This window comes from Triturus cristatus, chromosome 2_1 (assembly GCF_964204655.1).
Source record: "Triturus cristatus chromosome 2_1, aTriCri1.1, whole genome shotgun sequence".
Taxonomy (NCBI): Eukaryota; Metazoa; Chordata; class Amphibia; order Caudata; family Salamandridae; genus Triturus; species Triturus cristatus.
In genome coordinates this window covers 422,605,973-422,632,638 of record NC_140581.1, presented here as the reverse complement: position 1 = coordinate 422,632,638, position 26,666 = coordinate 422,605,973, and the positions used below count along the sequence as shown (strand labels likewise).

Here is a 26,666-nt window from a genome sequence, read left to right as displayed (position 1 = left end):
AACCACAAGGCGAGCCAGGAGGCCAACGACCCTGCGGACCGCCGTGCCACACTCCCGAGGGAGGAGTGTGGCTGACACAGGTACGGCGGCGTTTGGCGGCTTGGCTAGGAAAGCGTAACGATAGCGTGTAGAGCGCAGCTGTTTAGAAATCTTTCCTCCACGCCCTTCCACTCCATCCCCCCCTTACCCTCACCCTACCTTATCTTACCATACCCCTCTTGCACTGAGCACTGTAGATACGAATTGTCACACCGGGTGTAAACCACACACTCCCTGGGCCCCCTTGGTGCAAACCCTGTAGAGGACTGTGACCTAACGGCTTTCCGTCCTGTTGGTCTTCTTCTTACATGTGGAGAGATTCCCGACGCCCGAAGAAAGAACGCCACTTCCTGGGGAAAACGCCTATAGACTAACAGCGCCACGGACTCCAGTACCTTTGCCCGGGAGAGACTAACTTTCAGGACTCGAAAGACGTTGGTTAATAAGCCTGTCAGACCTATAAAAATAAAACCTTCCTTAAACCCTACGGTTGGTGTCACGGTCGTCCCTTCACCCACGTCCACAGACCGCTTTGCACTTTATGAAATAAACACGATATCCTGAACAGCAAACACAGCTTATTGAAGAGTCCGTTTTTCTCTGTGTGGTGCCTGCATGCATCTTGGAGCGTAAACTGATATGTATATTTATATTTTTTTTTCCACACAAAAAAAAACATGGTTATAGTAACGTTATAATTAGGTGAATATATTAGTGATCATATTAAAATTTTGAACTAAAAAAAAAATATAGAAATTCACAAATTATAGTTACCTGCACTAACTATAACTTGCACCCCCACCGTGCACTGCCTATGATATCACTCATGACATGTTCCGTAACATCAATCAGGACACGTTCTATGACATCACTCATGACATCATCCAATGAGTGGGAGGATTTTGGAAAGAAACCTTGAGTGAAGGAGGTATTGACAATAGTAAGTAGGGGTAAGAGAGCATACCCAGAGAGAGTTTTGATGAAGGACAATGCTAAGACCTCATCTTCATAAGAAGTGGCTTTGAGGTAGTGGAGTATGTCAGCAAGCTCTGGAAGAGATTGGGCTTTGAAGACGGACCACTGCAGGATGTTATGGGAAGGAGTCTGTGTAAGAGATGAAGGAGGCTCGGTGTGATTGCGCTGTTGTATCTCCTGTATTTTTTGATTGAAGAGGAAAAGCACTGTAATTTTAGCGGGTCACGCCTGACTGAGTGCAGAGTCTGAGTGCAGAGATTAAGATTTGTCGGATAGAAGAAAAAAAAAAAGTTTATGTATTTAGAGAAATCTAGATATAATACCTAGGGGTTTAAAGGTTACGCAGGATTGAATGAGAAGCTTAAATAGTTTCTAGAGGCTATAGGTGGAATGACACATAACGAGCCTAAAAGTAGTGTTATGTAGTGCCTGCAGGCTTGTCATGTGGAATTGAGCCATCTACCATACTTTCCCATATCGTTGGAAGCTACTCCTGCCGTGCATGTATAATGTGAAAAAAAAGTAAGGATTGTCTCTGCACAATTACTTTAGGCAGATAAACCACCTAAAGAGACTTCCAACATCAAAAAGAAGAACTGAAGTTCTGAGCTGAATTTAAAGCCAACATTGCCTTATGGCCTTGTCTGATGTGAGGAGTACGCAAAGGGCATTATGTCAAAACTTTGATGTCCAGATGGTAATGCTTCAACCTATCACAAACCCTTGGTTTTATCAGAGCTACATTTCAGGCAAGCCCTTATTTCTTAATTAAAATAGCTGGAAGTGGCAGCCGAATAATCTAGACATTATCAGCAGCCATAAAAAATTGGACATGGAATTGGAGTAGCCTAGCCAGTGTTTCATCATCGATGTTAATAAGGTGTGCTATGAGAGAGGATCCAGGCCTCAAAACTTCATACGAATGTTACCAGATCTACAAGTAGAGTAACTGAATATTCTACTTGACTTTAACTGTAATACCTTCGACCCATAAACTGATACCAAATGATGTGATCCTAGGCAAATATATTAATTCACAGAACCACCTTTGTTAAAAGTACTGTAAATCTGTAAACGTATTATGTCCATATATTCTATGTAAACTACACTAACATTAGCTCGGATTATGACAGTGCTATAGAAAACTCTATTTAAAAGAAAAACTAAAGGTCTAACCTGTTTAAGCTCCCTAATTAAACGCAAGTCCAACAATGTCAACTGTCAAAGTTACCCAAACATCTCGTGGACTAGCTGAAAGTCAAATGAGGTAAATTCTACATGCTATGGATCACGTTGAGTGAAGCTATGCGAAGCAGCAGCATGGACATGATTAGTTCAGAAGCCAATACAGCTGAAAAGTCATCAATGCTGTAGTTAAAATCAACAATTTACATACGTTGGTAAAAGAAGTGATAAAATATACAAGAGATTCTGTAGGTTTTGCAAACGGGGCTTGGGGCAGAAACATCATACCAAGGATACTGTAAAGTTCATAGAGCCAGAACTAAAGTACCAGAAACTCTGCTTTTGAGGATCACTTAACATTAAAAAAACATGATTTTTTGTAGTACCCTTGACAATGCTAATACCACCTCTTTTTTTGTACATGGGCGATCCTTAGGATATGATAGCTAGGTGGAATCACTTTGACCTCTTAAGGGCCTGACCACTCCTTAAACCAGGTTAAACGAGAACTAAACTATTTCATTTTCAGTCAAAAGCTTCTGGGTTTCACAGAAATGCTTAGCAAAAGAGTAAGCATTTACAAAGAGCTTAAGATAGTGATGAAAGAGTACATACCTCTATAAGAGGTTCTCGGTACTGGGACCATCAAATTGATCTGGCTTAAACAGGAGGAAAGTTCAAGAGTAGAACACTTTGCAGTATCCACTGTCTATCATAAGTAATATGTAGGTGTTGTCGGATGCAAAGCACCAGCACTGCAAGCTGTGGCTACCATTTGGATCAGTCATGCATGCCTTTTGGTGTACCACCAGCATGTTGAAGACTTGTTTACTTTTACCAAGTCATTTAGAATTCCAAATTAAAATTGGGCAGAGGCTATATGCAAGAAGTCTTGAACAATTAAGCTATGGTTAAATTGTTCTTAGGGAAAAAACTTGCAAACTGCCAGCTCAAATCACAGTGAATGATCCATCCACCTTAGTTCGACTGGCAGGCAACCTGCCTTCAAAGTAGATGACCAAGAGAACTAAACTCTTTATACACAGCAAAGGGCAGAGCCATTTTGAAAATCCATGGGCATCCTAGGGAAAATGCAAGATTAGTGAACTAAATGTAAAAAAATAAGACCAACAGGATTAGGGCCCTACAAAGAAACCAAATTATGCAGACAAACCTTATAGATGTTTTAGAGAAGGTGCTCTCTTTCTTCCTGGGCAGACAGACCTTTCTTACCAGGACTGGGCATGCGAGTTTCCCAATTTGACACTAGGCAAATCGGGTTGTCTCTCTGCTGCTGATGCCTTGCCTGTCTGTGCTACTGCCGGAGTCATGGAGAACAGGGGGAAATGGAAGAACTGCTGAAGGTAAGAACTTGCTTGATCAAAACTTGTGCCTAGCTGTGTTTTTTGTCTACTACTAACTAGATTCAGATTGTGCCATATGCCAAATATAAAGTCTAGAACGCACTGGTCAAGAGATAGAACAAAAACAAAAAAAAAACATTTGACGTTGAAAATCTGACAAATACAGATAGTTGCTGTGAGAAAGTGCCCTCTTTCTGCATGGTATGCCCCCACTTTTTGCTGAATTGCAGATGTTTTTTGACTGAGTGTGCCCTGGACTCCTGCTAATCAGGTACCCAGGGCCTGTGTTCCTTCCCTAAAAATGCATTGAAGACTAAAACCCAATTGGAATCCCTGGCCACAGGTAGGCCCCTGGTAAATGGTACCATGGTACTCAAGGCCCTGTGACCAGGGAAGGCCCCCCAAGGGCTGCAGCACTTACTGTGCCACCCTTAGAGGCCCAGCACCTTTTCACTCACACTGCCTTTGCAGGCTGCGTATCTTGGTGCAGAACAAAGTGAAGAGTCGACATGGCACACATACCTGTGTGCCATGCCCACAACCCACTGTACTGGCATAGATCAGTCACCCCTCTAGCTGGGTACACTATGCCAGTGGGGAGGGTACAGGTGCATGAGCCCTGTACCCCTACAGTGCCCAAGTCTATTCTTGGGAATTGTAAGTGCAGTGCTGCCAATAAGAGTATATGGTGCTGGGAGTTTGTTATTACGAACTCAACAGCACCATAATGGCTACACTGAAGACTGGTAAGTTTGGTATCAAACTTCTAGGCACATTAAACCCACACTGATGCCAGTGTGGGATTTAATGTAAAAAGCACGACAGAGGGCATCTTAGAGATACCCCCCTGAAACGAGACCAACTTCTAGTGTCCCGACTGAGTGGCTGCTTAGGCTGCCACCAACAGACATGTTTCTGGACCCCTGGGTCGAGAGCCTGCTGCACTCAGGGGCCTGAAACAATACACATCCTGGGACGAGGTGCCAAGCCTCCTTCACCAGGATGGGCAGGATTCACGAAGGGGAAGTTTCAAAAGGTATGACTCCTTTGTGAGCCTCCCTAGACCATTTGCTGCTGTCAGCAACTGGTCCCCACTGGTTCTACCCTCCACTTTGGGCAGAAAAACCGGCAGAAAAAAAAAGTGAGGGAAAGAGGTGTGCCCACCTCTGCCAACTTCACCCCTCAGGTGGGGGAGGCGAGGTGGAGCACAACTCAGAGTCCCCGCCATCTTGAGGATGGGGTGTTCCAACCAACCAGGGACAGGCTTCTGTCCCCCCTCCCACTGGAGGGTGGCACGCTAGGGGGTGTACCCACCGCAGGGAAGGGATCCATAGGTCCCCGCCCTTTACCTCCCTGCAACGCCCCTAAATCTAGTATTTAGGGGGCACCCTGAACCTTGCTTCCTCAGATCCAGCCTGACAACAAGAAGAAACAAGCATTTGCAATGCAATAGGTCTCGCTTTTGACAAAGCAAATAATGCCTTTTATTTTTGTTTTAGTTTTTGAAACATAAATAAAAGGCATTGTCCTTTACAATGCCAATAGCCTAAACTCGCGTAAATGCGAGATCTATTGCATTGCAAATGCTTGTTTTGACCGGTTGCTGCCAGCCGCGGTGCGTCCATTGGGGTGTAGGGGCGTAGCCCCACCAGCCCTGGACCCGCGTTAAAGAATTTCAATTAAAATAAATCAAGTTTTAATAAATATTACTTACCATTTTACACGGCGCCGCTGCGCCGGGCAGCACCCGACTTTATCGGGAGTGTGCAGGGGGGGGGGGGGCGGGCCGGGCTGGCTGGTGTCTGTGTTTAAAAAAATACGTTTTTATCCCCGCATGTATGCTCCGGGCAGCAACTTGCCCGAGCATGCGCACCCAGGCCGGCCCCATTAGCTAGTAGGGGGGGGGGGTGCAGGACCTGCTGGCGGCAGCGCTGGCAGCAAAAGGGCCGACAGGGCGAGGAGTCACTGTGCCCTCCAAGCCAATCCTGGTGCTGCATGCAGCGCCACTGCGCCAGGATTGGCCGGTCACCGCAGGGGCGGGCAATTGGATGCCGAGAGCGTGACGACGTAAGTAACGGTCGGGTTCACTAACTTGAACTTCACTCTGTCTCGACTGACTGACTCGTGCGTGCGCGTCGCTGCCTGAGCCCAGCCTCGTGGTCGTGAGGGACGGTGTGTGTGCGCAGGACCTTCATTAGTTCCCCTATAGACAGGTAAGATTATTCTCTCTCACCCTACACACTGACCTCTGTCTTCGTCTCTCTCCACTTTCTCTCGTTCTCTCTGCTAAGTTACCATCCATGTTGCCCCATCTCGCACTCTGTCTTTAACATTTCTTGTTTCTTTACATATCTATGTATCTCTATTTCTCGTGTCTGTGTTTTACGCTTGTCTCTCCGCTGTTGAAAATGTTGTAGCTTCAGGAGCATCTCATTCTCTTGTTGTGACATTTTCTTTTGCCCCCCAGGCAGCAAATCACTCTGGTCTCCCCCCCCCCCCCCCCCTCATAATCTATTTCCCATTTTCTGGTTTTCCAGCGCGGCGAGTTCATGCAAATGTCAAGAGCGCAATGGAAATATATATGACTCCACTCCATCCAACAAACTAAAGGAAAATACTTGTCATTTTCAACACCAAACGCTCAAGCTTTCGAAAACGAGACACCTGTTGCATTGCAAATGCTTGCTTAGTTTGGTCCAGCAATAAACTTCCTTCTCACACTCGGGTGGCAGCACACGAAGCTTTCAGCTCTCATGCCGCCGGGCTAGCCGAAGCCATAGGCAGGGGCGGTGGGTGAGATTTCATAGGTGCAGAAACCTTTCCAAACCACCGCTGCGGCGGCGGCCGACTGTCCCGCTCTGCCTGATCATGACTCGTGCGTGCGCCATTCAAGCTTCTTTTGGGTATAAACCGGGATCACAAATTGCACCGCTGTACACGTGGGCTGTGCCCAGCAGGCTGCTGAGGAAAAACGTTCAAACAGATAGCATTTCTAGTTTTTAAAGTTAGAATAGTAAATAACGCAGGGGTCTCAAACCTTTTCTGTAACCAGAGCTTCTTATGTTCAATAAAAGTTTTCCCGAGCTACTAATGTTGTTGGCCTTGTAATAGCAACGACATGAGACAAGATGATATAGGTGGTGGCCACGCTATTCAACATTACTGACAGCTCAGTGCATAAGGCACTGGCAGGGTTGCCAGCAATAACTTTAAAAAGTCTGTCAATTTGGAATCTTTTTACATAGGAAGTGCTTAACAGCTGTAGCTGAAATGCTTATGGCACTAAGGTAACAGTATTATTAATATGTCTCCCCAATGCTACATGTTTTATCACTTGACTTTAAAAGTATTTTCGAAATCCAACCATTTTTCTCCAAAAATCTTATGACTTGAGCTCTGAAAATAATTTTTTTTTCTCGAATAAACACTTTTTCGATTTAGTAGAGTACGCTTTCCCCCCCGGAAAGCTACTCAAAAGGAGCTGGAGAGCTACTGGTAGGACAAGCCTGAAATAACGCTATAGTCCAAAATGTTTCAGGAAGACACCAGGTTATATTTTGATTGGTGTTTGGCCTTGCGTATTGCTATTCCCGAAGAGGAAAGATAAATTAATATCAAAAAAATTGTGCCAGCAGTGTGTTTGTCTTTTACTGTGACAAGCACGCGTGTGGCGCACGCACGCACCGCTCCCGGGCTTGCTGGAGTTATAGCTTCTGACATAATTCCAGCCGCTTCATGTAGATTTACAGAAAGGTAGCAAAGTCAGACCCTTGCAAGAATTCAAATGCTGACATAAAATGGGCCCTGACATAACCAGAGAGGCTATTTTCAAAGCACTGAATCATTAGAATGCTTAAATAATTTGTGATCACGCTGGGGGGCACCAAAATGTGCAAGTGGGATTTATACAGAACATGGAGACTTTTGACGCATTTGTGTTTTAAACAAGGATTCCACACTCAGTTGCCCAATCCACTCCCCCTCTTTACCCATTTTTATTCTTCCATCTTTCTGTATCCTTTCATCTCTCTTGCTCACTATGTCTTCCATCTCCTCTTTATCCCCTCCATGCCTTCCTTCTTTCTAGCTCATCTTCCTTAACCTCTCTTCCACCCTGCTTTCGCCTCCTTTTTTTCATTCTCCTTCACCCAATGTTTAGTCGCTCACTTGCACCCTATACTTTTTACTCTCTTCTAACTCAAATTCCCACTCTCTCTTTCTATATCATTTCTCTTTCTCCCTCCTTTTAGCTCTTCCTCATCTCTTATTTTAACATTTTTAGGTCTCGCTTGAACGATCTATTGTGCACAAAACCAATGCTTACAGAGGGCTTTGAATCGACTTATTTCTCATGATTGTATGACTTTCTTGCCTCTTTTGCGTGTTTCTTACTCAATGGCTTTCATTCCTTTTCTTGTGTTTGCCCATCCTCTTGAGCATAACTGTTTTACAGTGTTTCTGACTGGATGAGCTGCATCCTTCCACTGTTTCTATTCAGGGAACAACTTAAAAAAATGTTTTTTTAAATCACCCCATGGAAGTGCATGTGTTTTCTTGTTGCCTTTTCCGTGTGCTGCTTTCCCCTCACATCCCCACCCTGCACTCTCTGTGTTGTTGCCCCAAGCATGTCCATTTTTTGCTCTACCCCACTCTGTCCTCCACAGACTTTTAAATGTTCTTCCCACCTCTCCCTAGCTCCGACGTTGTTTGTCTCCCTCACCATTTAAAAAAAATATAATAATTTGTTTTCGAAGGGCCCCGGAGCTTTAATTTGCTACTGAGCTGCTCCTTTCTCTGTAATGCATTTGCACACACTTTAAAATATACAGTAAATTAAAAGTAAAGAAAACAAGCATTGGGATAGCCAATAGGTTTTGCCTTTGGGACCTTATAAGTGTTTAGTTATCCAGCACAATATCCTTGGTGCAACAACATCAAGTGTTGCATGGCTAAATACTTAAAAGGTCCCAAAGGCGAGACCTATTAGCTATGCCAATGCTTGTTTTATAAGCCACCAGCTATGTATAGATCGAATACACAGAGTCTGAGCCATTTTGCAAATAGACATTTGGTTTCTACTTCTAGGCCAGCCAATAGTATTCTACCTACAGGTTGGCCCCTCTGTAGAACATGGATACTTGTGACTGACTTTCTACTTCACTTATCCAAGTCCATCCACCCAATAATTTGATGAGCAAAGGTTTAAACGCACCAATTGATGTAAATAATTTGGGTGGGCTGCATGGATCAGATTTTTACCTGCAAGGCATCCATAACCCGCACCGCGTCATATATGCTACCATCAAGGGGTGTATTTGCCCCCGGGGGCTCAAATTGACACCTCACTTCTCTCATGGAATATAGGAGGCCATAATAATAAAAAAAGGCAGCTCGGAATGGCACAGGGAGTTGCGGAATTCCGAATGTATTTGCCTCCAGCACCTCCCTCGAGCTCGGGTAGATCCAAAGGTGCTTTACTGACACTTATAGCTCACACTTGAGAAGGACACTTTCCTGAACACTTCGCCACATTCTCATATTTTAGTGGCCAATGGGCGGAAGAGGCCGATTTAATGTTGATAAACTTCTATAATAAATACTTTGCTAAACCTACAGCAGTGGTTGATGAGTTTGGGAGAATTGGTGAGGATTTGCTCTCTCTCTACCCCAGACCTATATTTATTGTCTGGGCGGGAGATTTCAATACACACCTTTGAAGCAGGACTGATCCGCGTATATGTGGGGTCATTGACCTCACTGGGAATCTGCCATTTCAACCACCAAAGTCATGGACACGCCTTAAATAGGTTATTATTGACTTGGGGATTAAGTTATCGTAAACCCAACGCACACTTCTACAGATACAAGTATTTATGGCGGGGGGCGGACTGACCAGATGAATAACTGAACTCAGTGAACTGAAGTAAGTTGATGGCCCCTTGGGCTGCTCTATTTGTGAGTAGCCCCGATCCGTATGTGTATGTATTCAGGGCAAATCATATAAGCAGGTCTGAAACACCTCCTGTGCGGGGGCCATCTGTAACAGGTAATCAGATATACTCCCTCGCTTGAAAATCAAATGATAAAACGGAATTGACCTCGGGGCATGATGACATATTAACAGTAAATGTACAAACATATTTGATCAGAACTGAATCAGCCAGCTTTATTTATGTTTGTTGCTGAAAAAGGCACTTCACCATCGCGTGCTCGTTTCTTTAAAATGCGTCATTTCTACATCTTAGAAGAAGAGTAGCTGGTTTAAAAAAAAGTTGCCTCAAAACTTCGCACCGTCTCTCTCGTTTGTATTATCATCCCGGATCAGAACTCGAGGTATGGAAATGTGTTATCTCCCAGAAGAACTGCGAACAAGCGTCCTGTCAAGCACGCGCATAAATTAGAAGAGCTCCTATTTTCCATATGATTATGGATTCAAAAGTGCACGAATTACAGCAGCGCCGACTCCCTGCGGACAGGAACAGCAGCGCGCGCAGTCTGAAGCAGAACCCATTTGTTTAATTTAGCCGACTGAAGTGAGTGAACCTGTACGGAAGGCTCCGAGGGCAGCATCGTCGATCTTTATAATAGAATAAGTGACGAAAATAATTCGGAGGTTCTCCGGGTGAAAGTTTCTGGGTTAGGGGCCTGAACTAAGAAAGCCCCGCCTCCCATACTGGATATTAATTATCTTCAAGTCGTCATTAACATTTTATTCGTGGAGCACAACCACCAGTCTGAAAATTCCTTTAAAAGCAGAGTCCCATGTTATAAGTGTCAAAGGGATGGTCAGGGACCAGGGCTGGACTGGGAACCAAAACTGGTCAAGAGCTCAGCCGGCCGCGTGGCGGGTATGAGGGTGGTAGGGGTGCTAGCAGAAGGCTTTGTGCCTCTTTTGTTGCTGGGGGCCGATATTGCAGCTACGCTACTGTAACAAAACCGGCCTCCCCGTGTGCTGACATCCAAAAACATGCGGATAGCTAAATAAAAGTTTTAACTTTTGAATGTACACTGGTGAATATTTAATCTGATTCAAATGAAATCTGTGAATTTCCCAGTGCGTTGCGAGCCTGCCTTTATTGTTTTGTGAATTGTAATGGGTATTGTTAATATTAATGCTTATTGGAGCGTTATGTTTTTTCCCCACAGTCTTTGTTTCATTACCCTACTGTTTCAAAAATAAATTGTTATCTTTTCATTTTCAGCACCTGACAACCTGAAACATTACCGCATTTTGGGGCAATTTTCCAGCAAACAACAAGAGGACCCCAACCTCCTTTGCTGCTCTCTCACCCGACCCCGGCTACAACCCAGCAAACACCAGTGTTAAAGGTAAGGCAACTGATGCTATATATTTTTTTACATCGTAGTTAGAGCATGTATGTCATGTGGTCACTCTCAAGGCCCTCAAGCAGTGTCTTTCAGTGCCTCCAGCAACACTATGGCACAGAGAGGCAGGAGGCAGTACGGCTCTATTTTTAGCAGTCATTTGAGATGTATTAGGATAATGCACACAATATATATGTATAATGTATTTATACTGAAATTTGATATTATTGCACTGCACCTTATACGTTGTACTTTGATTATTGACAGGTTTCTTTAATATATATATATATATATATATATATATATATATATATATATATTGGTAAGGCCAGCAACACCCGACACCCCATCATGAATACAGTACAAGAGCTGATTACAAAGTCATTCCAGTCACGGCCACTTGAACAAAAACTGAAGTTAAAAGAATTGGGACCTCATCAGCCTGAAATAAACCTACAGCAAACTACCCAGGACAGAGGAAAAATGTCAAAACGTACATTCTCAAATGCCTGGTACACAAAAGCTGATTGGCTTACAGGCTGCCCTATACGCAATTCTCTGTTCTGCTTCCCCTGCTTGCTGTTTGGCGGTGACTTTTCTTGGACACGGCAAGGAATGGTCGACCTGAAGCACATCGCTGAAAAAATAAAGAAGCATGCGCTCACAAGAAATCATCTGGAAAACCTGACAAGACTGGGAATGTTGGGGGAAGACGCACCAATTGAGCAGCAGATAAATGATGCGTATCGCAAATCCATTCAAAAACACAATGAAGCTGTGGATAAGAACAGACAAAATCTATCCAAGATCATTGATTGCATTCGTTTCTGTGGTGCTTTCGAACTGGCATTGCGAGGCCATGATGAATCGGAAACTTCCTCAAAACCTGGGATCTTCCGAGGCCTAGTGGATTTAATGTCAACCATAGACCAGGATTTGGAAAGACATTTAGCACATGCTACAGTCTTTAAGGGCACCTCTAATACAATACAAAATGAACTCCTTGACTGTATGCTCGAAATTATAAGAAGCCATATTGTGCAAGAGTTGCGAAACACAGACTTTGTGGCTATTCAGGCTGATGACACCACTGATGTGTCCACTCAAACACAGTCCGTGTTAGTGTTTCGGTACCTTGACAGTGACAGAAACATTGTGGAAAGATTTTATGGCTTCACGCATTTAAGTGACTCTAGTGCAGCAACCATCACTGAAGCAATACTGTGTCAACTGGACTTAATTTTCCCGGACCTGCCTCAAAAACAAAAGCTTATCGCACAAAGCTATGACGGTGCATCCGTAATGAGTGGGAGCCTTAGTGGAGTTCAGAAGAGAATTCGAGATGTGTACCCTAATGCTCATTTTGTGCACTGTTACGCCCACCAACTCAATCTTATTATGCAACAGGCGGTATCAAAGATCAGAGAGACACGAGTCTTCTTTCAGGATATCGGAGGCATAGCAGCATTCTTCACACGTTCCCCCAAAAGAACAGAAGCCCTTCATGAGATTGTGGACAAAAGCGTACCAAGGGGATCCTCAACTCGTTGGAACTTTCACATTCGTACAGTCAACTTAATCTTTGAACAGAGGGAGGGCCTTGAGAAATGTTTTGTCGCCATAGCATCCAGAGCAGACTTTGATCACACAAGTCAGAATGAAGCCCATGGCTTTATTAGAACACTACAAGACAAAGAGTTTCAGTTCTTACTGTTTTTATTTCATGACATAATGATTCCTGTTGATGTGTTATACGATCAGTTGCAAAGAAAAGACCTAGATACTGTCTCTGTGAAAGCCAATACATCTGCATTTGTACAACAGATTATGAAAGTGAGAGATGGGGTTGAAGATTTAGAGAGCAAACTGCCGCAGCATTCTGTTTTTGCAAACCGCAGACAAAACATCACCTCTCTGGTTCGAATTGGAAAGGAGATATGTGACATTGTAATTGTGCAGGCGAAAGAACGCTTTTCGTTCACAAAACATTTGGTGAGTGCGACTTTATTGCAAGGTAAAGAGTTTGCACAATATGATGAATCCTTCCCTGAGCGTGCTCTGAATCAGGCTGTGGAAGCGTATCCTATGCTCAAAAAAGAGCAGCTGAGAACTGAGTTAACTGTACTCTACGGAATGCCTGTGTACCGGAAGGCCACAAGCGCCTTGACTTTGCTGAGTTTAATTCATAAACTGCATATGGAAAACTCACTTACAGAGACAGTGACTTTACTAAAAATTGTGATTACGACTCCAATGACAACAGTAGAAGCTGAACGATGTTTTTCAGCCTTAAAGCGCATAAAGACATTCCTCAGGAACACCATGCTAGAGGAAAGACTAAATGCTTTGGCGATGCTATCTGTAGAGAGCAAGCTAGTCCAAAAGATACCGGACTTCAACATGAAAGTAATTGACAAGTTTGCTACACTGAAAGAGAGACGTGCGGATTTCATCTACAAAAAGTGAATGCTGCTACTTGTTTGAATACAAAAAATTCTGATTGAGGTAAGAAATGCATTGTTATCTCTGTTTTTAAAAGTTTTGTAGTGTTTGTTCTATTTGGAGACTACACAGATTTGCTCACCTTTGTTCACTGGCCGGACCTGTCTCCCGCAGGGTGAACGATTCGTTGCTTGTGTTGCCTATCAAACCTTTCCCCTTGGCAAATTGCGAAAACCTTTATACCAGTGGTTCCCAAACTGTTTACTCCTGAGGACCCCAATTGAGTCACCACTGGAAGCCGGGGACCCCCAAGCAATTTGTATGACTTAAATTTCAAACATTAAAACAGTAATTCGAAAACAATAAACACACGTGTGCACACAAAACGGATACTCGAATTACTAAGGATTTTAGTATTTTATATCGAAAGAATTAGCAAAAAACAGGAGGGTTAGCGCTGCATCTCCATGACTAACTTTTAAATGGTTGGTTTTATTTCGCAGTATGAGACTCCTGCCAGGGCCAGACTGGAAACCCAAAGCAGCCCAGGCAAATGTTTTCAGACCAGTCCCCATACAGTGCACACCTAGTGCAGTGAGTGCGCCTGACCACTACAAAGGGGGCTTTGGGAGGCTCTCCCCCCAAGACAATTTAGGAAACAATGGTGCAGTCTACAACAAATGTATCATTATATATTGAATTGTATCAGCTTTTAAAGAGTAGTAAATGATGACCTTACTATGCACCAGGATATGACAATCTTTGTTGGGGTTCTTCAATGATTCCCATATTATCCCCTCCTCCAACAGTGCCTCTCATCTCTCCATAGCCCCTCTGTCACATGTATTTAATTTGTTTTATAACATCTCTCATACCATTGAAGGATGTCAGAGCACCTTAAATCACACACATATAGGGGCTGATTTACAAGCCCCTTGCGCCACAGGTGCGTCACAAAAAGTGATGCACCAGTGACGCATTTATTTTTAGTGCCCCATATTTCCAAGGCAGGAAAAGCAACCCTGCGTGACTTTTACTGGTCTTGTAAATATGGCCCAATTGCACACAGCACTTTACGTGAAAGGGACGTTCCATGAGTGTTGCTGTGGGTGTTCCCACGCATAACCCATGGAACCAGACACATTTCCAGATTTACGAGGAATCGTAAATCTGGAAATGTGTCTGAATGCTACGCCACCCCAGGGGAGGCGTAGGGAGGGGCAACTTGGAGAAATTTATTAATTTCTCCTCTTTCTATGCATGTTGCATTCTGCAGCACGCATAGAAACAGGATATTACCTCTGGTGATTGTTTATGTACAGGAAGGTGTCCCTTCCTGCACATAAACAATCAGTAAAACAATGACGTTTTGCAAGTTCTATGTGTGCTAATGCAGCACACTTAGAAGTTGAAAAACACCATTTCTGATTGTTTACATGCAGGAAGGGTTACTTCCTGCACATAAACAATCTCCCCACGACACAGGCATCCTTGCACCATGGTGCAAATGTGCCTGTGCAGGCGTATGGCAGCAGTTTGTGCGCCAGCACAGGGGGAAGCACAGAGATGCAACATATTGTTGTAAATATGTCGCATCCCTGTGCTTCGAAAGTGACTCAGTGCGGCGCAGCCAAATGGCTTGCGACACACAGTCAATTTTCTTGCAAATCTGCCCCATGGAGACAATGATTCATACGTGTAAATCAGTGTATAGAAAATGTTACACAAGGCAAATGCGACTACAGGGTGTAGGATTCACATGTTATTCATACTGGTAGGCATTTTTAAAGAGTGCTTGGTCTGGAGAAGCACAAACTCAGGATTCAGAACATAACAGTGGTTAGCATTGACTTTAACAATAAAAATGTATTTCCACCCAAATAAACCTTTTTAGCAGGATTAGGATAATGAAAGACTTGAAACAAACATATGTTTCTAACTTGTATCATGCAGCTTGCAAGCAGCTCTTTGATGACAGTTTATAGGTCACTGTGCTAGATTACGGTTGTCACTTATGAACTGCACAGTAACAAAAGAATCTGTGACTAAAGCAGTAACCCACTAACCTAGGCACATAAAAAATGTTTTTCAAAATGCATGGTACACGTTCTTTGCAGTAGGCATATTAACCCTCTGTGCTACATTAGATAAGTCAAAGCTGCCACTTGACACAACTCTCATCTCTCTCCAGCAGGTACATTAATCACCGACGTAATCTTGACACTTTTATTGTTGCTGGAAAACTGCTGATTCTACAAGGAACTTTTTTGTGCTTTTAAAATTACTGCCTGAGGACCCCCTTGGGAATGTGACCACAGTTTGGGAAACACTGCTTTATACCATTTATATTTGGGGTACTTGCGTGGACCTATGTGAAGTGTGTGTACAAAGTTCAGCTCAACCAGAATCACGGTAACAGCGCATTGCGCTGCCTCTTTTATATTCAGTATATTGTAAGACTGTTTTTCTTCCCCCGCCTTTCCTTGTTTTGTTTCCCTGTTTTCCCCTTGCTTGCCATTCGTTACTCTAGAGTCTTATTCAGTATGTTGTAAGACTGTTTTTCTTCCCCCGCCTTTCCTTGTTTTGTTTCCCTGTTTTCCCCTTGCGTGCCATTCGTTACTCTAGAGTCTAATAGAGTCGGAAGGCCGTAGGGGAAGACTGTGGACTTTTCTTCAAGTTCCTGACGCTCCTGCGGAACGAGCCTGGCAACCATTACACTGCTGTGCAACTTCTTCTACTCTTAGAGCTGAGATTTCCATGAGTCTTATAGTCTGAATTCAGCACCTGAGCATAATAGGACAGAATGTATGAAGCTCTGTGGTAATACTGAATAAGCAGCTACCTATGTTATGCCATCTATTAATGTAATAACTGCACTTTCACAATTGCTTTATTAACCTTCCTGCTTTCTCAAATTTGCTTGAAAATGCACGATTTTTCTTCTTTTTTTTCAAAATTTTCTTGGGGGGGGTTATCCCCCCAAACCCCCCTTTTGGGGTTCGGGCACGCTCGCTGCGCTCGCTCGCTACGGTGCTGTATGCTAATTCGTTTGCGCCCCACCACTTTAAAATCTCACCCACCGCCCCTGGTTGCTGCTATGTCAGCCCGGTGACGCTAGGACACTTCCCTCCCTGCTCGCCCTTTAACCTGCCAGTGACTGCAGAGGCGCTCGCACAGATGCGGCAGTGGGGCACGTACCCCACCAAGAACCCATAGATGAGCTGTGTGTGGCTCAGACATTCAAGACGTGCCCACCCATTCAAGAGCGCCCACTGAGGCAGAAACACTGCACCTAAAATGCACCCGGCCGGATTCGGAAATTGTATTGGGGGAGGGGGGCGCCTGCCATGTACATTTCTGCTAGTCCAGTTATCTTACTGCTTACTATTCAATCTTCACTAATAATTTACCTTTGAAGCCAGGTAGCCGCCTTTTTTAATGTAAACAATTCAGTTTTAATATGGACTGTTTTACCTTGTGTCCTGTTCCCGCCTATCATTTGTTTAATTAAAAGCTGACGTATTGTCCTTGGCTCGCGGTGCTGCAGTAGCGAGTTTGATTCCGATATTGCAAATTTCAGATGTTCTAAATAGTGCTTTAATCTTGGGACTCGGCATGTTTGTAAGCGCTGATAATGTGAGCTCAAGGAGGGTGAGAAGAGGATAAACAGGAGAGATCTGTGGAGGATCAAACAGTGTGTGAAGTAAGGGGAAGCCTGGATTCCAGCCGTATCGCTAGATTGCAACCTCGCACTTCAGACACGGAACCTAACTTGTCCGCGCTGCTTTCTGCAAAATAATCAAATTCATTTTGAGGTTTGTATCAGGCGTCTAAAGAACCTCCGGCCTCGGTGCGCTTACAGAGAAAAAAGGACAGGGAAATAAAATACACGAGTAAAGACTTCAATGACCTCTTAATGTTTATGTATCGGCGGCATGTCATCTAACAGCCCGATAGAGCCTGCTACCACAAAACTGTTTTGCTCGATGCGAAAATTGTAAGGGCTAAAGCGCCGCACTGCCTCAAAGGCAAAGCGGCATCAGATCTAAGAGATCGCCACCAATGGGATGTTTGGCGTAATGAAGTAAAATCGGCATAAGAAGCCAAGCCAAACCAAATAGTAAACAAGCATTGGCCGCGCACGCGCGGCCGGAGACGCAAAATGTGGTGGGGGAGGAGTTGTGTGTGCGCGCGTCATCGGGATCGCTCTGAAAGCGAAAGTGATCGCGATGACGCACACGAGTTTTCAAAGTGCTGCTGGCGGCCGGTAGCGCGTGTGCACGATCGCGTGAATGCAAGCGTTAGGCCAGCCAGCAGCACTTTGAAAATCCCACATACAAAATGTCTCTTCAAGCCAGCGCAAGCGCTGGGGCTCAGCGAGACCTAAAAAAGAAGAAGGACCGAACAGCCATGCAGCCAGCTAACAAGAGGAAGACACCTACTGACTTGGCCCCAGCCCTACAGGCCTATTTCCTCTCGAACCTGCTCCTGCGATATCCCAGGGTATCCAGCCAGCAACCTCAAAAACCCCGGAGGACCTGCCTGCCTTCACTTCTAAAGACTGCTTCTCCCGTGAACACTGGATTTGTTCAACTACAACCTATGGCAGCAGCCGGAGGCCGCGAATCCAGCCCACTCTGCACTCGCCAAACCCAGCCCGAGCTCCAGTGGAAACCCACCACAAGGAGGTCACCCCGGCGATCCTAAACTGAGATCCGGCGACCCCTGACCTGCCTCAAGACTCCAGACAACGCCTGCAGTCTAAATCCAGAAGGCCCCCCTAACCGTGACCAGGAGCTGGTAAGAAGATCCGACCCCAAAAGGCACCCCTGCACCCGACACCCCATGGCCTTGTGTGCCCAAACCAACGGTGCCTAACCAACCCCTAACTTCCCAACTTACCTCTCGAAGTGGTGGTTGTACCCAGAAGTCCTTCGTCTCCCTGCCTGCAGTGCCTTTGCAAACAGGAGGTTCTCCATTGAAAACAGGGCGCCCAACGTCGAAACAGCACTCTGCACCTGCCCGCCTCAGTGCCGCTGAGGGTGCAACTTTTGTGCTACTTTGTTTCCCCATTTGCCCTGACCTAAACCCTAGGAGCTTTGCTCCCACAACCCAGTGGCCTGCTTGCCAGCAGCCACCAACTGGAGGCCCCCGACCCACCATTGGGCCTCAACCCTCTGCACCCGGCTGCCCTAGTGCCGCTGAGGGTGCATCACTGACCCTGGCGGACCCCTGAGTCTAACCCTAGAGAACCTTAACTCCCACAGTCGATAACTTGCCTGTGAACCGATATCCTATGGAGAAAAAAACAGGTTAACATTGACAATTTTCTTCCAAAAAGTTTTCAAGTGTGGAGTTTTGAAATCTAAAAATATTCTTAAAAAAAATTTAAAAAATAAAATAAATAAAAATCGCACGAATAACCAAAACGTATTACGTCCCTGTTTGCAGGAAATGTCCCAGTGCTGAATCTAGGTATCCAGCACGGAGTTAGAAAAGCAACGTAAAAAGTAACTTACCTGTAATTTACTGAAAAAGCCTATTCATTTCAATGTACTGGATTTGCAAAGTATTGCAACCTACTGCATCCCCTGTAAATCAAACAAAGTACAATTCCTATTGCATTTTCAAACTGTTCTACAATCAGCAACTTATTACTGTAAAGTATTTAATGCTTACCTGTGCCAGGCGTGCTTGGTTCTAAAAATAAAACAGTAAATATTTTATATACAAAAACAATTGGCCTAGAGTTCAGTTCTTGAGTGTGTGAATTAATTTGCTGAGTGTGTACACCAAATGCTTAACACTGATACTGCCTTACTGCTCGACCACTCTACCACAAATAGAGAGTAAGGTTCTATCTAACTTCAACCTCTGGGGTCACCTGGACTCTATACACACTATACCTCAATTTGAGATAGATATATATATATAGATATATATATATATATATATATATATATATATATCTATCACGTCTCAGAGTGCGGCTTGAATGTTGGACAAACCCCACCGAGCGGGATATTTAGCGGCCGTCCTGCCGCTGAGCCTGCACCACCCTAGATCAAGGGGGCCACGGAGTTCCTGGAACGAGGAGCTCCACACGTGGGATGCAGTTCATAGGATTAATGGCATTTCATTTTCCGGTGCTCATGGACAGCTTGAATTAGCAGTTATTTTAAAAAGCGCATCCATTTGAGGATTTATTCCGGACTTCACATCCCAGTAAGCAACGTGAATGCTCATTCAGAGACAGCCAATCATGGCGCACCATAACGCTTAATAGCCAGGTGAAGCCGATTCTGCGCTTTTTCACTGCATGACCCCTGGAAGAAGAGAGCAACTCGAAATGCGTTGGGCGGTGGTGAAGTGCTTTATATTTACTGGGAAATGTACTGCCTGACCTGAAATAAAAGCTTTTTTGGGGAAAGCAGAACTGTCTCCGAGTGCGGCTTGAATGTTGGACAAACCCCACCGAGCGTGATATATATATATATATATAGCGCTAGGGTCCTACAGTTGCCTCAGCACATTCCAGCAAGTCATTCTCTAAAATGTTCTATGTGATAAAGTAATAAGAGGTAAGTAATTTCTATTGTTTTGCTTGTGTCAAATAACGAATTTTATTGTAGTATGGTTTTATTACATACGTTTATTTAGATTTGGTTATATGCCTTTAGAGCTCAGTCTGAATGATAGCAGAGACAGAAAAATTCACTATTTCTCCTAAAGACAGTAGGAGGAACCTAGCAGGGCAAAGCATTTTCCAGATAGGAAGGAATGCAACTATGTGTGCATTTACATGCTGGACAGATCCTGAAAATAAAAACCTTGATCACAAGCAAGTGCAGTGATCTTCTAGCAGTTGAAATATAGGTGTCTTACTATTCCAGTCTGCATGCCAGATAAACAGTAGCATTATGCACCATACTCAACATGTGAAAAAGATGGTCAGGAGACTGTAATAAATTAATTACTTTAGTCCAGGCTCTGAAACTGCCATATAGGATCCAAGTGCTGAGGGTAAGAATTCCGCATTAGTCGCACCTGATTAGGTTCTCACACGCTACAGCCTTCAGACTAACATTGCTGGAGAAGACTGAGCATCTTAAAAAGTATATCCAAAAGGTACTAAAATTGTTTGAAAACTCACCACCGTCCTATGCCATTCAATACCTACGGAAGGTGTCTCCAACCTTTTTTTTTTTTTTTTTTTTTTTTTTAACTTCTTTTTATTAGGTTTTCAAACCATAACATCAACCAAAATCATGGCATATATTCTTCGGGTAGCATCACCAATATATATATGTTTACAAATCTTACAGTTATGCAGCAACGTATTACATTGTACATGGCGTCTGTCATACCACAAAGGCAACTGTTGTTCAATTCAGAGAGTCCTCCATTGCATGTGATCGCCCCTCCCACAGCCCCTCCCACTGGCATATTCACCTTCCATCAGACGGTAGATCTGTACTGGAACCTCTACCATAGTCAGCCCCCGGAACCTTCCCTCCAGCTCAGCCCACAGTCGCTGACAAATTGCATAGCCCGTGCAGCCCATTCCCTTGTCCCTCCCTCCCACCTCCCCCTCAGTGTGTATGTCTCTCGCATTACGGCGCCGTGCCCTCTAGCGGGTGTTCGAGTAAATAGCAAGTTAGCGGTGCCCATATATTTCGAGGTCTAGAGGCTCGAGGTAATAGCTCCGAATACAGCATAGCTTGCTCCTGGCAAGTCACCAGGTCAGTAATCCAATCCTTAAACTTAGGGGCCCGACCCCTTCCCCACCGGCAGGCCACCCTTCTCTTTGCCATCAAGAGCGCAACTGCGACATATTTCCGGTGTGTTGTCGGAATCGGTTTAACAAACCCTAGCAGTGCCGTCAGGGGCGTGGGCTCCACAGGCGTATGCGTCATATAGGACACTGCCTCAAACACCCGCTTCCAATATTTATGTACCTCTGGGCATTCCCAAGCCAGATGCATAAAGTCCGCCGCAGGCGCCCTACACCTGTCGCAGCAGTCAGTATCACGCAAGCGGAAACGGTGCATCCTAGCCGGTGTGTAGTATAATCTGTGTAAGTATTTATAGTGTATCATACGGAGTCTACTGCTGGCTATGACTGTTTGCTGGCAGCAAAATTCCCATTAGTCGTCTGGGATTGTCATCCCCAGCTCCTGTTCCCACCGCGCTCTAGAGCCTGGGTCCCCATACTCCCTTTGCGTGTGGACCGCTCTATAGATTAGAGAGACAAGTCGTGCGGACGAAGTGCATTTAAGCATTACCTGCAGCAGGGCTAACGTCTGTGGTTCTTCAGGGAAATCCAGCGTGAGTGCACACATACCCTCTCTCAGCCTGACATAAAGAAATCTATCCATTGGGATTGGCTGTATACCCTGTAGCATCTGCTCAGCTGATCGGAACTTCCCCCCGGTATATAGATCCCCCCACATCACTATATGCACTCGGTCTCTGAACCGATGAAACAGCGTCTCCTGTAACAGAGGCATATTCGGATGATACGCAAGTGGTAAAGTAGGCGCATACAGCATGGGGGCGCCCATAATGAGCCCAATCTTGCGCCAGGCCTTAATCGTACAGGTGACTGTTGTGGGGCTCTCATCTCTGGGTGTCACAGGTGTAAAGATCGCACCATCCAAAGGTATCGGGTGAGCCAACCAGTGCTCCGCCGCTACGTGCGGCATGTACCTGGGCTGCTTCACCCAGCACCAAGCATAATGAGCCTGCGCACTAATATAATACAGCTCAAAATCTGGTATCCCCAAACCCTCCCCGAGAGTACGGACAAGTCAGGATATGCCAGTGCAATCGCGGCTGCCGGCCGCCCCACACCAACCGCGTCAGCTCTGACCTGAGTGTCTCAAAAAAGTGTTTCCCCAGGTAGAAGGGGATGTTGTGAAAAAGTATATAGTAACTGGGGCAGAATCACCATTTTAATCAATGACACCCTCCCCGCCATTGACAGCGGCAGGGTGATCCATCGTGTTACACAGTCCGCTATCCGCACCATCGCAGTGCCATAATTCAGCCTCATTAGTTCGTCCCTGTCTCTAGTCACCCGCACCCCGAGATAGCGCAGTTCCTCTTCGCACCACTCCAGGGGGTAGTCGAGCTCAAATCTATGAGTCGCCGACGTCAGCGGGAACAAGCACGATTTGCCCCAATTGATGCCGATGCCAGATATCTTCCCGAATACAACAAATTCTCAAAAAACTGGATTCAGGTTTTCTTGTGGGTTCTGAATATACAACGTAATATCATCAGCATACAGCGAGATCAGGATCTGCCGTAGGTTGCATCTCAACGCTCGTTCTCGGTGGTGTTGCCGCAACCTTTCCGCCAGCGGCTCCGTAACGATTCAAAGAGCAGCGGAGAAAGCGGGCACCCCTGCCTAGTTCCCCTTGTGATCGATATGGGAGGCGAGGTATGTCCGTTGATCACTTTTTTGGCTACCGGCAGAGTATACAATAACCGGATCCATGAGAGGAACATGGGTGGGAATCCCATACGCCCCATCACTCCAAAGACGTACTCCCATTCCACCGAGTCGAACGCCTTAGTGGCGTCAAGGAAGACCGCCGCAAGCGGTAAATCAGGCGAGACATTGTTAAGGAGAGCGAATAACGTTCGTAGGTTATGGGATGTCGCCCTACCAGGCACAAAGCCCGACTGGTCCGGAAGTATCAATTTATCGAGCAGCAAGACTTAATCGATTGGCGAGCAGCTTAGCCAGTATTTTGGCATCACAATTCAGATGGGAGAGCGGCCTGTAGGAATCGCACGAGCGCGGCGGCTTTCCCGGTTTCAACAGTGAGATCATAAGCGCCTCTCTCATGGACGCAGGGAGAGAGCCAACTTCCAGTGACTCTTCGTACACTTCTCGCAATACCGGGGCCATTATGTCGATATATGTTTTATAGAACTCTATGGGGATGCCGTCCGTACCTGCGGCTTTACCAGACTGCATGCCCATAATTGCTTTGCGCACTTAGTCTAGTTCAAAGGGGGCGCACAAGAATTCCCGCTGTCTATCGCTGAGCCAGCCCAACGTGACTTCCCCCAGGAATCCCTCCAAATCTAACTCGTCGCGTCTTTGGGAGGAGTATAACTGTTTGTAGTGCTTTGTAAATACTTTGAGTATAGAAGCCGTGTCTCAGGAGGTTTCTCCCTCATAGTCTTCCACTTCCAAGATGTAATTGGAGTCTCTGGGTGTTCGAATCAGGCTTGCCAGCACCTTCCTAGGTCTCTCCCTCTCCCCATAGCTACGGGCCTTCCAATATTTCCCTCGAAAGTGGGCTTCCCGCTCCGCTGTGGATATATACTCCGTAAGCTTTTCCCGGAATCTCACCTGCGCCTCACTAGACTCGGCCACAGCCATCTCAGCTTCCAATCCTTTTAACTTCCCTTCCAGTTTTTCTAGCGTCCGAAGAATGTCCCTAAGCACCCCAAACCCCTTGGATATGCAGAAACCACGGATTGTTACTTTAAAGGCCTCCCATATAATTTCCACACTACACCGATCCTTTATTACGCCGAAAGAAGTCCTGCACCTCCTCCCCCAACTCTTCCTAGAACACCGCATCGAGCAGCATAGTGGCCTGCATACGCCAGCCTCTGCGCGGTACCTGTAGGTCCCGCGACGAGAGCGTGAGCTTCACTGGAGCATGATCCGAATATGTCCTCGCTAGGTGTTGTACTTGGGTAATCGCTGGCCCTAAACCCCTGGACACCAACCAGTAATCTATACGAGACCAGGAATTTGTGCGTGCAGTGAAATGTGTACCCTCCCGCGATGTAGGGTGCACGTGTCTCCAGGCGTCCAAGAGTTGGTATGTCTCTATGGTGTCCCCAATTATTCCCACCGCCTTGGTGTAGTGGTGCGGGGCAGGGTGAGATCTGTCTGCACTCGGACGATATGTAACGTTAAAGTCTCCCCCCCATATAATTTGCTGGGAGCCCACTTCTAAAATCTTGGCCCATAAGGATGAAAAGAAGACTGAGTCATCCACATTAGGCCCATAGCAGCACACCAGAGTCACCGACATGGAGCCCAATCGCCCCCACATGAGACAAAAACGGCCCTGTGGGTCCACCATCTGCCCCCCAAAGTGAAAAGGCACTTGTTTTTTTATCAATATGGCTCTGCCTCGCACATATGTGGAATATGAGGAGAAGGCCCTGTGGGCTGCCCATGCGTTCGCGAATCAGCCCTGTCCCAGGGGGGAGAAGTGTGTCTCCTGCAGCATAGCAATGTGTGTGTGATGCCTGTCTAAATAAGCTAACACTGGTCTCCGCTTTCGCGCATCTCCCAGGCCTCTAACATTCCATGTAAGTATATTCAACTTGTTAGTGCCGCCCTCAGCCATACTCCCCTGTGGCACCTGTTCCTAGTTCTGCCTGCCCTCCCCTGCGAGCTGATCTGAGTTCTCTCTTACATCTACGTACCATGCATAACTCATTATTATTCATACCGGAATGCTTCTCATGCGTAACCTTGTCTTGCCCCTCCTTGCCTAGAAGGGAGTAAATCCTATATAACACCCCAACTCTTTTAACTGCCCCCCCCCTCCCACTGAAGCATCCCCAAATTGCCAGCGAAGTTTTGCCTCCCCATCCCGCCCTTCCTCCACAACTGAACCAGTAGTACTACTACAGCACCCCTACTCTGCACGTGGATGCTTGATCTGGGGTAATTCCCGCTGGGGGCCTCCATAGGTGGCCACACAGTCTCCTCTCACCCCTCCAGGCCCCCCGCCAACCGGCCTGGATCTAGAGGAGCCAGAGGTTCCCGGAGGGGTCAAATAATATACCCAACCCTCTGATTGCCACCCCTGTTACCAATCCACCCCAGCCCCGGAACCTTATCTGTGCAGCAGTGGCGCCGTGTCCAGTCCACCCCGTTTGACCGGGTCTAACGGCTGCAGTTCATGGTGCTTCGTCACTGTGTCGGTCAGACTCTCCGCGCTGCGCGAGCGGGCGCCCCTCTCCGCCGCGTCCTGAGTTTTTAGCCCTCTTGAGGAAGTCTTCCACCTGGGCTGGCGAGGTGAAGGAATGTTGTTTGCCTTGTTGAGTCACTCTGAGCCTCGCTGGATACAGCAGTGCATAGTCCATTTGCACTTTTCGTAGTTTGGCCTTAACATCCATAAACTTGCGTCTTTCCTCCTGCACCATAGGTGTGAAGTCGGGGTATATCGTAAAGGAGTTGCCTTCATACGACATGGATTGCTTCCCCCTGGCAGCTCTTAGGGCCGTGTCTCTGTCCCTGTAATTTAGCAGTCTTGCTATGATGGGGCGTGGGCTCGCTCCCGGTTTCGGCCTGGGCCCCAGCGATCGATGGGCCCTCTCAACTATGAATTGACTTGACAGAACTTCCTCTCCCACAGTGGCCAGCAACATCTTCTCTACATATACCTCCATCTTCCTGATGTTGGTGGACTCCGGAATACCTAAAATGCGGATATTATTGCGCCGACTACGCGCTTCTAAATCTTCATTTTTTGCCGCAATAATTCGCAAGAGGTTGTCCATGCGAGCAAGCTGTGTGTCGTGCTTTGCGGCAGTATCTTCCGTCGTGGAGATGCGTTTCTCGGCTTCCTGAATCCTGCTCTCATGCCCCTCCAGTTTGTGGACTATATTGTCTATTCTGGACGACATGTGCTCCACCTTCTCCACCACCGTGGCAAACCCTTGCCTGATCTCCTGCAGGATGCTCTGAGTGTCCGCCGCCGGCAATGTGCCACTCTCCTGACCCTCCATCTGACCCCCCGGTGGCCGACTGGTCTGACTTGGCGGGCCTCCGCGTTTCGACGCTTCGAAACTTAATTTCGACTGCTTAGCCTCTGTTTTGCCCATGTCGGTGCTGTTGAGGTCCCGTGGGTGGGGAATATCTCCTCGTTCTCCTTACTGCCAGCCCGCGAGCCTCGTCTGCTCTCCCGCCTCTACCACCGCGCCAGCAGCCTGTTGCGATCACCTCTTTGTACTGTGCGTGTTGTCGCCCTGCTCCTCTGTGCGGGAGTCACTTTCACTCATCCACCTGGAGGCCACGACGATCCCCTCCCCCGAGTCAGTCAGCCCTCCTTTGCGTGGCATACAGTATATGTCCCAGCTCTCTAAATCATTGGCAAGTGTGCCCCCGGGGGGGGGGGGGAGGGGGGGGGGGGGAGAGCCAGCACATCGATCACCCCCGTGCCGTCTGCGCTGTCGTCCCGTTTGATGAACCAGGGGCTACTTCCTGTACTAGTGGTCGCCTGCTCTCAGTCCCGGGGGGGAGGTGCGCTCCAAGCGCTAGACGTTCTCTCTTACCGGCTTCCCTTT

General features: G+C 46.3%; 2 protein-coding genes across 5 annotated transcripts in view; one reads left to right on the top strand and one right to left on the bottom strand.

Annotated features, from left to right (window-relative positions):
* The window catches only part of TRAPPC13 (trafficking protein particle complex subunit 13), a 398,706-nt gene that overhangs the window by 334,840 nt on the left and 37,200 nt on the right, over positions 1–26,666 (bottom strand). The window lies entirely within an intron of this gene.
* LOC146865399 (zinc finger MYM-type protein 1-like) lies at positions 11,241–15,601 on the top strand. Its single transcript, XM_085640873.1, has 2 exons — positions 11,241–13,394; positions 15,523–15,601. Exon 1 carries the CDS (start codon positions 11,241–11,243, stop codon positions 13,353–13,355), a length of 2,115 nt encoding a protein of 704 aa, XP_085496999.1. The 3' UTR covers positions 13,356–13,394; positions 15,523–15,601.